At 31.4% G+C, this 11,873-nt stretch overlaps 2 protein-coding genes across 2 annotated transcripts in view; one reads left to right on the forward strand and one right to left on the reverse strand.

Moving 5' to 3' along the window:
• HELRODRAFT_189911 (hypothetical protein) overlaps nt 1-2,853 on the reverse strand; it is a gene marked incomplete at its 3' end in the record, with an annotated part of 8,788 nt that extends 5,935 nt beyond the window's left edge. Inside the window, exons 1-7 of the mRNA XM_009033251.1 lie at nt 2,496-2,853; nt 2,243-2,402; nt 1,784-1,855; nt 1,197-1,288; nt 977-1,049; nt 565-678; nt 195-371 (exon numbers count right to left, since the gene is read on the reverse strand). Of these exons, the coding sequence (XP_009031499.1) occupies nt 195-371; nt 565-678; nt 977-1,049; nt 1,197-1,288; nt 1,784-1,855; nt 2,243-2,402; nt 2,496-2,584 (777 nt within the window). The remainder of the gene's footprint in view (nt 1-194; nt 372-564; nt 679-976; nt 1,050-1,196; nt 1,289-1,783; nt 1,856-2,242; nt 2,403-2,495) is intronic.
• Nucleotides 2,854-4,453: 1,600 nt separating this feature from the next.
• On the forward strand, nt 4,454-11,221 carry HELRODRAFT_70906 (hypothetical protein; the record flags this gene model as incomplete). Its single annotated transcript, XM_009032940.1, has 10 exons — nt 4,454-4,645; nt 5,453-5,637; nt 6,362-6,541; nt 7,007-7,184; nt 7,459-7,503; nt 7,868-8,060; nt 8,260-8,344; nt 10,118-10,337; nt 10,772-10,899; nt 11,062-11,221. The coding sequence occupies 10 exons, from the start codon at nt 4,454-4,456 to the stop codon at nt 11,219-11,221; spliced, it is 1,566 nt and encodes a 521-aa protein (XP_009031188.1).
• Nucleotides 11,222-11,873: the final 652 nt, after the last annotated feature.

Below are 11,873 nucleotides of genomic sequence, written 5' to 3' on the forward strand. Positions count from 1 at the left end.
GTGAAAAATCAACAGACATCAAGAAAGCCTATATTAACAGAACGACGAACAAGGCCACCACCGACAACAACGGCAACAACAACATACATTCTGCAACATCAACAACAGCCACAACATCCTGCAACACCAACAACAGCCACAACAACATCCTGCAACACCAACAAACAACAACAGCAACAACAACAACAACATACATCCTGCAACATCTTCTGGCAGGTCTTTCTCCACAGAGACCTGTAGAGATTCCCTTCGACCTGGGAGATCCTGCCCCCTGGAGCTAGGTGGCTGATGTTGTCGTCGTGGTACAACTTCCATCCCTGCAAGGTCACCGACCTCCACGAGTGACCCACTTTGTGGCACATGCGGCAGGCCTGTAGCATTAGTAATTAGTACTTTACAATCATTACTTAAATAGAATCTCATATCTGACAGTAATTGTATAGGCTGTAGTTAAATGAAAATTGAGATAACGATGATCACAAATACAAGGTATCAGACCTCGAGACCACAATGAGACATTGAAAATAGATTATACTTTCAAAGAGCAATCACCAAAGTAGCAACCTCATCCAGCATCCCAGATTTAATGCAGCTGAAGATGTATTTGAATAATTTCTTCTCGTCTTCATCATCCAACTCCAGCAATTTTTTCTTCTGTCGGCTCGTCGAATCTGGATCCTGCGAGGAAGAAGGGAAAACAGAACTAATGATGGAAGAGATGTAACACAAACAAGCAATATACATGATGTATCTCATATGTCAAATTTGATATCTATGTGTATCAACATTCAATCCTATTCATTCATTCATTCGTTTGTCTGTTCATTCATTCATTTATTTATTCGTTCATTCATTCGTTCATTCATTCCAGTTCATCAACATTTTCAAGAGAAATGACCCTGATAAGCCTCCAATGACCAATGAAAAAAAATTTCTTATAACTGTAAGCAAGAAGAAAAAAACTGTACAGACTAACCAACTGTGTGACAATATTCTTTGTGGGTATGTAACTTGACTTCTGTTGCTTCAATGTGTGCAATGTGTTCTCCCTGTAATTCGTGTGAATCAATCAATTAATCATTCACTCATTCATTTAACTCATTCATTTATCTAACTATAAGATTCATTCCTTTATTCATTTGTTTATACATTCATTCATTTGTTTATTCATTCATTCAATCATTCACCCAACCAACCAGGCATTCATGTTATCAGATGAAAACTCCAATATATTATGGTCATTCTTCATGATGTTTCTGGACTTTTCCTCCAGCCAATCAAGTATCAGCTTTTCAGGTCAAAGTTTAGACAATCACTTATATTATATAATATTTTATATATATGAACATGAAATATTATAATTAAACTAAACTTAAATTAATTCTTGAGAAATCGAGTTAATATCATTTTGGAGAAAATATTATTGTATTATTGGCTTGGAGAATAGAAGCTTGCACTTAACAGGAACCACTACAAACTCAAATGTGCTGGTTCAAATCCAAAAAAAAGCCAGACTGTAAAGTATATGTATGTGTTATTTGGCACAGAAGCCCTGCTTTGATCAAATGTGTTTGCCAAATGTTGAAAGATTGAACACTGTTAGAGATGATGCTAGATGTTAAAAAATGGATTCTACAACATGATATTTACAACAACTAAAGTCACAATTAAAATAAAAAAAGATTACTTAATAAAAACAGGACAATAAAGAAAAACAAGAAAAACTAATTATGAAAAATGAAGAGTTTAAATATTTTTCAACTGTAAAAAATTATTTCCCAACCTGAGCCTGTCTCAATTGAGTGTTGTGTTGGAACAATAATGAACTGACATCTTTCTCACTTGACCTCTCACTCTGTTTTTAAACATGTTTATTTAAATATTTAAGATACAATGCAACACAAGAATGGAATACAAAATACAAAAAACATACAATCCAATGTGAAAAAGAAACATACAACACAACATACATTGCACAAAAATAAAACAAGTAAACAAATAGTACAAATAGATTGAATACAACATACGCATTGAATACACCATATGCAATAGAATACAATATATATACAATTAAACACAACGTATACAATTTAATACAACACATACAATTAAAATACAACATAAAAAAAATAAATACAACAATAAACAATTAAAAAAAAACTACACATACAAATGAGTACAACATATAACCAAAAAATAAACACACAACAAGCAACATAAAACCCAACAAAAAATATCATACAAGATTAGGACAGATTAAAACATCATCCATTCCATCTTCATCACTTGTACTACTCCTGCTGTATCGATTTGTGAGTCGTTCGTTGTAGAGGATGTGAAGCAAGGACCAGGTGCTCTGCTCCATTGAGGACAATTCAATGAGGTGCTTGTCTTCTGCAACACTTTTGGGGATTTTTTAAAATTATTTTTCAGTAGTAAAGTTTTTTAATAAAAGTTTATTTTAGCCACATGTGCAAATATTATTAGCAACTTACTCTTGTGTGGGAGGTAAAACAAAAACGTCTTTCACAAAACTGTTTATAAATTTTTCAGTTTCAACCGACATATTCATTTTATTCGTCATCTAACAACCCCCAAATCCGGAATCCAACAAAATAAGAATCCAAAATTCAAAAAACCCTGGACTGAAACCAACAGAGCTGGATAAGATTGTGGTTTGGAATTTTAATTTGTACAAAAAAGCAAAAAACCGAAACAAAATAAAAATTTTAAATTCAAATTAGGCTGTCGATAATTCAGTTTGACAACTGACGGATTCCAACCGACTAAATTTAAATTTTCACTAATTCCACAAATTTTACCAATTCAACACACCGCCAATGTGTTTTTGTTTTTTTTTTAGTAGTATGTATGTGCAATAAACTTGTATGGAAAGCTCAAATTTAATTTAAATATAAAAAGTAAGTCTGTTCTTGCATGTATAGGGTCAGAAATTATGTGGTCAGAAATAGCTAAAAAAAATTAAATTCACTTTTTTACTCTGGTCATCACGTGATCGAATTATTGTTGTGGAATTAAAAATTCAGCGTATTATCGCGTTGAAATTTTTTTAGAATTCCGATTAAAAATAAAATAACAAAATTAATCTCGTCTGCTGGTTGCGATCAAAGTTTTTTAAAATGTATTCAATTTTTATTTTTTCCATTCTACTTTTAGTTTTATTTTATCTTTAATGATAAAAATGTTTAAACTAAACTAAAGTTCAAAATTTTTCACTTGAAATTTTTGATTCAGTACAGTGCACAATCTAGTTTGGTTTTAAGTTAATTAAGCTCTAGTTAGAGTTACAAGAGTTCTAAAAACGTTAAACATAAGAGACATTTTATTATATTTGGGTACTCATTTAAATTTTAATAATATTATATTATATTTTAAATATGATTTGATTTGATTGTGTGTAGAAGAGTGTAGTATTGAATCATTGATATATTTATTTTTATATATGTCAATCACTATCACTATTTTATTATTTTCACATTCATATCATAATCATACTCTTGACTGAAGGCATATATTCACTGATTATAAAATAAACTACTTGCATTTGTTTTTTTACACTAAAAATAATTAATTGATTTGACTTATGTCTATATTGTATATAATATATATATATATATAATATATTTGCATTTATATGCATTGATTGTTGAAGTTGACCTACTGCTTACTTACCTACTAACAATTAGATTAGAGATTAGCATTCATTAGATTAGTAAAGATAAGTGTCTCCTGAAATACTCAATACTTCTAGTGACTGATAGATAAGTTTTTTTTTATTAAGAAGAACACAACTTAACTAACCACTAACCGCACGCTAACCGCACTCGTAACATGTGCTTGTAAGTATATATATATATATATATATATATATATATATAAGTTGGATACGATATTATTTTATTTTATTCATTAGTTATTTGAAGTTAACTGAGTTAACATAAGCTTTGAAATTGCTAAATGAAAATCTGTAAGTAAGAATTTATTTTTGTTTTTTCTAATAGTGATGATAATGTAAGAATGAATAAAAAGAGTAGTTGGTTTTCTTTATATAGTGATTATGTGTTGCAGGTTATTTAACAAACAGTTTCTTAAAGTAATGCCATAAGAAGATAATTGAATTCACATTCCTTTTTCTTGTCAGAATGCTATCTGGCATGCTATTTAAATTTGTACCTCTTCAATAAAAAATATGCTATCTATTCAATTTGCTTGCAGTTTGCATATAATGTTTAGTAAATTGTTTTGTAAATGGAAAATCATTGATATTTCAAATAAAAATACTATATCAATTTATTTTACCACAACATTACAATTCATCAATAAAATCAAATTGCTTACAATGTTGAATAGTTTAAATTATAAAATAAAAATATCCCATCGATTACTGTTCAGTATTTGTTGATATTCTCAACATTATCGTTACAGTCCTAAGATGGCAACAACGTTGACAGAATTCTACAAGGACAAAACGATTTTCATCACCGGTGCAACTGGCTTCATTGGAAAAGTTCTGTTGGAAAAGCTGCTGAGATGCTGCAGCTCTCTCAAGTGCATCTACTGCCTGGTCAGAGATAAGAATGGAGAAACAGCGGCTGAAAGATTGGAAAAATTGCTCGGACATCAAGTTGGTGGCCATTTTTGAAAATTATTCAAACCTCATTTTTTTTAATTGTTCAAAAATTATATCAAATGTCTTCCTTCAGTTAGATATTCTATTTTTGGTTTAGGTCATTAAGATTAATCATTTCTATTGTTTTTATTTAATCATTTTAAAAGTAACTTTATGACTGTCTGTCTCTGTTCCTCTACTTTACTTTACTTTACATGTAAGTTATTATTAAATATTTAAAAAAAACTAATTAAACTGATGCATACTACAGTGTGAACGTAAATTGGAAGTGAAAATGATTTTTTATATTTCAACCATCCTAAATATTAACCTTTGGGCATGCTAAATGTGCATAGTATGGTGAAATTGAATGGTTATAAGTGTTGACAGTGTAACACAGTTGTTAGTAGCATTGTTAGAGTTTGTGCTTTTATTTGCATTTTATTCATGTTTGTTATTTTATTTTATTTATTTGCTGGTTCAATTTTATTTATTAATTAATTTCTACTGGTTTATATTTATTCTAATTTTTCATTTATTTTGTAAAATGTCTTAGTTTTTTTCACATAAAAATGGCTGTTTTGACAATCTTCTAATTGAATTCTTTTAAAATCATATTTAACAAATTTTATAAAAGATTCTTGCAGAATAAATAATAATTGAAGCTATGAGATCATGTTTTTGTAGGCGCTAAATAGGAGGTAGAAAACTGCTATTAAATAGCTGAGCTTTCCTGAAGGGAATGAAATTAGAGTGTAATTAATTTGAAATCCTGGTAATTAATATGAAAATATGGTAATTAATACTACTTTTAATTATCAGTGCTTTGACAACCTGTGGAAAGAAGCATCATCAGCAGTAAATGTGAGGGACAAGGTGAAGGTCATTCGAGGTGACATGCTGCTGGATGGGCTTGGAGTGGACAGTGATCAGAGATTTCTTCTGGACAATTCAGTTGATGTTGTATTTCACGCTGCTGCTACTGTTAAGTTCGATGAGCCACTCAAGTTAGCTGTTGTTTGTGGTGTGTGTGTGTGTGTGTGTGTGTGCGTGTGTGTGTCGGTGTGTTTGTATGTTTTTTTATTTTATTCTATATAAGTGTATTTCATTTTATTCCATTTTTTGTATAATTTATTTCAAACGTATGGTAAATTGTATTGGATGAGTATTCTTCTAGATGTTACATTATTTCAATTTGTTTTATAATACTAAATGTGCGCTGCTACATTGTTTACACTATTGATTCTGCTAAAATATTGAAAGATATTTAAGTAGCAGCGGCAACTGCATGTTTGTGTGAGGTTTTTAAAAGCATTCACCTGCACTGGCTAGTTAGAATAATCAATATTGGATGAAATATTATGGTCTGGGATATCATGTTACTCTGCGGATTATAACTTTTTAAATATAAATCTTTAAAAATCAAGTTATAAAAGCTTGAAAATAATCAGCCATCTTTATTCAAATGTGCACAAACAATAAACATAATTGTTATTTATTGAAAAGTCAGGAGAGTAAATCAAGTTATGAAATATAAATTTTGTTGTAAAAAGCTAAAACAGTGACAGGTAACATAACACACCAAAATCGATAGAGACAACGTTATTTACCAATGAAACTCACAACACAGTAGAATTAAGTGACAAATTAATTAATCAACAAACCCTTCATCAACTAACTTACTGACCAACTAATGAGCCAATCTGCTGACCGACCAACCAACACATTCAGATATGCAATAGAGATGAACGTGTTAGGAGCACGCCGGCTCATTCAGATCTGTTCCACCATGAAACACCTCCAATCAGTGGTCCACATTTCAACTGCATTTGCAAACTGTGACCAGCCATTTATCTCCGAGCAGGTCTACCCTGCCATTGTTGAGCCTGACAAAGTTCTGGAACTTCTTGAGTTAGTAGTGCTTCTCATGTTTTTTATCCCTTCTACATCTTAGTTTAATTTTTTTATTTTTAAGTTTGTTGTTTTTTGCACTTTGTACTTACGTTTTTTTTTGATCTTGTTATGTTTATTTTTGATCTTGCTTTGTTAATTTTTTGTAGATTGTTTATAAAAACTTTAGTGCAGAGCAGAAAATTTATTCTTTTTTTATTTCAATTCACTCAACGAAATGTCCTTGAGCATTAGGCCATTCTGTGTAATCTCATTTTTCATTTGAACTGCTTTATATTAAATTTTGCATCTGGTCTGTAACATTCAGCAAAACATTGATGATGTTTTTTTTAGTTTACAAATTTAAGCTGCTTTGGATTGGTTCACCAATCAACCAGTCAATCAAACAACCAATCGACCAATCAGTCAGTCTGGAAATCTATCTATCAATCATTCAACCAATCAATCAACCAACCAATCAAACAGTTGGTTGGATGATGAAGCCTTCAAGATGATCACCACAAAGATGATAGGTGAGAAACCGAACTCCTTCACGTACACGAAACACTTGGCAGAGGTCCTGTTATTAAAGGAAGGCTCCCATCTACCCATCTCCATCATTAGACCTTCTATTGTTACTGCTGCCTGGAGAGAGCCCGTTCCTGTTAGATCCCGTTCCTTTTGTTCTTCCTATTCTCGTTTTTGTTGTTTGTTCATTTGTATTTGTTCTTGTTTGTTCGTCTGTTCATGTTCGTTTGTTTGCTAGCTGTTTATTGTTGATTGTTGTTGTTGTTGTTGTTGTTGTTCTGCGGTTGTATGGCGATGATGTTAGGGATGATATCTACGATAACTTTTATAACATTAACAACAATTATGGTAAGAGTGTTAAAAGTAAATAATAATTTCATCACATTTCATTTCATCACATCACGTCTCAGGGTTGGATTGACAGTGAAAATGGACCGAGCAGTCTGTACATTGCTGTATGTATTGTATTAATTAATTATTATGCTTCAAGATGATGATAAGTGGCGATGATTGTGACACTGAAGACGATGAGGATGAGTATGATGATGCTTGTAATTTGGTTCTGTTGTTATTATAACAGTGAGTGTCAGCTGATGTTAGTACAAGTAGATAAATTGATAAGTCAATATCATTTTTCAGCGCATCATTTTCATTATTACTTTAGCATTCATCCTGTTTACCATGGAATTTCAATCAAACATGTCTGCCATCATTGAAATGAACATTTACAATCGCCGTCATCATCAGCGTCATCATCATTCAAATAAATATCACGCATGCATCGTCTTCATCATCATCATTCTCGTTATTCTGACCAAGATGGGCAAGGGCTTGTTGAGGTCGATGATTGCAGACCACCACGTAAACGCGGACATCGTTCCAGTGGACCTGCCGGTAAACATGATGGTCGTCGTGGCCTGGTATCGAACCCTCCACAAGCAGACCACCAACGCCACCTCCGTCTACCACATCACCAGTGGAGGGTTGAACCCATTCACTTGGGGCGAGATGGGTCAGTATGTGAATGACTGAATGAAGGAATGGATGAATTGTTGAGATGAAGAAATGGGAGATTTGAGATAGATTTGAAACTGATTAAAAGATAGGGCACATTCTGCATGGTACTTGAATTATATACAATGCACGCGCTGATACGTGGGCAACAAACACGCAACAAAACATAAGAAACTGCATCACAAACGTCGCCACAGAAAACTCAGTGACCAACTACTTCAAGAAGAACCCTCTGGACTCCTGCTTCAGAAGGCCAAAGAGCAACGTCATCACGAGTAACAGGTTTGTTCTGCTCTCCATTTGGTCACTCCAGTAATGTATTTTGTATGCATGTCTGTATCTTTGTAGGCGGTTGTATTTTTTTATGTGTTTGCCTATTTGTGTATTTGCTTGGGTATTTATTATTACTTTCTTTACTTAAATCTATCTTCTATCGAAATTTACTTTGCTACAGTCACAAGCTTTTAATCTATTTCTTCAATACTAAGCCAATACATTCAATGATTCATTAAATTCACACTACATGCCACTCACTGTACTTACAATTATATATACAGCTAATAACTTATAACTGTGGCGTAATACATAGTATATACCCACGCTTACGTACTATTGTCGTGTTTTTATTGCCGTTAGATTCAATTTATAACAATGTAGCTAACAACAATTACTCTTTGCAATATGTGGCTAACTACTGAATGCTATATGATGTCGATTTATATTTTAAAGAAGGAGGCAGAAATAAGTGATAAATATTAATTCTAAAGTACATTGTCACCTGTTAATATGTTCTAACTTGACCTAATTTTCTTCTCTGAACTACGTTACTACTACTAATATTACTAATTATAATTATTGGTATTAACTGGTTAATTATTATTATTAAATTATATAATAAATTCTACAATTCTTATCACTTTTATTTGGAAATTCGAGACCACTACTCTTATGTGTACTATCTGTCTTCTTGATAAGGAGAATATATAGTGAGATAACTCATCAATAGATAGGCAGAATATGTAGAAATAACTTAATATGTAGATTATACTAGAAGTTATTCTTGATTTATTATTATACTTATTCTTGATAAGGAGAATATATAGTGAGATAACTCATCAATAGATAGGCAGAATATGTAGAAATAACTTAATATGTAGATTATACTAGAAGTGATTCTTGTGGTGTTAAACGTAGACAAGGAATTAAGTTGAATTTATGTGAAATCTTTATAATTATTATTATTGTTGTTGTTGTTATTATTATTATAATTATTATTTTTATTATAATTATTATTACTACTATCAATTTGGAGTTGGAGAAGCGCAAAAGTTGACAGAAATATTCTCTGCCTGGTGTCAATGGTATCAAAGTTTATAATCAGATTAGATGAATGTTACTCATTTGGTATGATGAAATGAAAGTCAACAATAACAAATATATGCAAATTGAAACTTGCCATCTATCTAAAAATATGAAAAAATATCTCCAATAAAAATTAAAAAGTCTTTCATCTACTAAGAAAAAACGGATGATTTAAAAATGGTTAATCTTGGTTTTCATTTTCTCTTGATAGAGTCGATTTTTTTCTCAAATAAAAGAAGCTTCATCATTATTATAAGGTCAAAAAATGATTAATGTGGAATCTTGAGTTGAATACTTTGAAGTAGTAGTTACCTTGTATCAAGTGGCCACTCTTCACTGTTAATTTACCTAGATAGGAGTTTTGATAACTTTCGATTTTTAGAATTAATAAAATATTCACGTCTATATTCCCGCTAATTTAGTCTCTGCTATCTGAACCACTTGAGTTTGCTTCGTTTTTTTTCGCTGAATTTCCTGAAATTTTATCTTTCAAATTATTAATTAACCCTAGACAAGTTATTTTTGCTTCTGCTGTGTGGTTGAGTGTGTGATGTCCGTTAGGTGAGCTAATTAGTATAACTAATTAGCTATTTATTTATTTAATTTAATTTATTCAGTTAGAATAATTTGCGCAGTTAGTGTTGATTATTAAAACAAAGACCACCCACCACGAGCCAACAAATTGTGAAACAGTTTCATGCACGATTGTTGGATACTGGTCAGTCACCTGATCCCTGCGTACGCGGCTGACCTGGGCTACCTGCTAACAGGACAGAAGACCCGCATGGTCGAGACGTACAACAGACTGCACAGGACCATGGAGGTGCTGGAGTACTTCACCACCAGGTCCTGGGAATGGACTCATGCTCATCTCGATGTCCTCAAGAATAACCTCACTCAAGAGGAGCTTAAGGTTGTGATGATGGTGGCTGTGTTGAGTGTGAAGATGATGATGATGATGGTGAAGATGATGGCGGTGAAGATGATGGTGGTGAAGATGATTTATGATGATTTTGGTGGTAAAAAAAGTTCTTTATTTTATTGGATCTGGGGCTAGTTTATTTTTCATTTTGGGTTATAATCATGGTTTTTAAATGTAAGCATTCGTATGTGCAGCCATCGTGAAAAGGTTCTTGAGATTTTTATTTAAATTCATTCAAGTGCTCTCATCCAAGTGAATATTCATTGAAATTGTGCCTTTTCAATATGTTTATTAATTTGTCATTTTATTTTCATCCAACACATTTCTTTTCATTCATATATCTTTAAAATTTGTATTACATTTTAAAATAACTTTTTCTTTTACTGATCCGTCCATCCATCCATGCATCTACGAAACGAACACAGACGTTTTCATTTGATCCACGAGTCCTTCACTGGCCGACGTACATTGAGAACTTCTGTCTGGGTACCAAGAAGTTTCTTCTGAAGGAAGATCCAGCCGGTCTGCCCGCTGCCAGAGCAAGAATCAAGATGTTGGTCTTGTTTGGCTTCCAATCAATCAATCGATCGATCAATCAATCAATTCAATCATTCAATCAATTAATTAATTCATCTAAGCACTCATTTGTCCATCCGTTCATTCATCGATCCATCCATTCACTTGTCATTCATTTATTTTGTCGCACACTTGGCAGGTTGCGTAACATAAGGTATGCCTTCAATACGGTGCTGTTGGTTCTGGCTTGGAGGGTCCTGATCGCCAACTCCAGCCTGGCGCGCAACTCTTGGTTCTTCGTTCTCGGTCTCGTCTTTAAGTTCGTTCGTTTCTTCCGTCTAACCAGTACGCTCAGTTAATGAATTAAAGAGAACCATCTGTCTATCTGTCTGTCTGTCTGCCCCCATCTGTCTGGTGTATATATCTCGGATGTTTGTCTGTCATTTTCACGTCTGTCTGTCTGTCACTTTGTCTCATGTCTAGATTGACTAATGTTAATTTGTTGTTGTTGTTGGTGTCTTATGATCGTCTGCTGTTATATTAAAAGTTGTTCCTCCCGTGTTAATTGCTTTGTTCAGTTAATGATTGATTGCAATAACTTTTCATTGGATGGTTGTTATATATATATACATACATACATATATATATATATATATATATATATATATATATATATATATATATATATATATATATATATATATATATATATATATATATATATATATATATATATATATATATATATATATATATATATATATATATATATATATATATATATATATATATATATATATATATATATATATATATATATATATATATATATATATATATATATATATATATATATATATATATATATATATATATATATATATATATATATATATATATATATATATATATATATATATATATATATATATATATATATATATATATATATATATATATATATATATATATATATATATATATATATATATAAATATATATATATATATA

This window comes from Helobdella robusta (genome assembly GCF_000326865.2).
Source record: "Helobdella robusta unplaced genomic scaffold HELROscaffold_9, whole genome shotgun sequence".
Taxonomy (NCBI): domain Eukaryota; kingdom Metazoa; phylum Annelida; class Clitellata; order Rhynchobdellida; family Glossiphoniidae; genus Helobdella; species Helobdella robusta.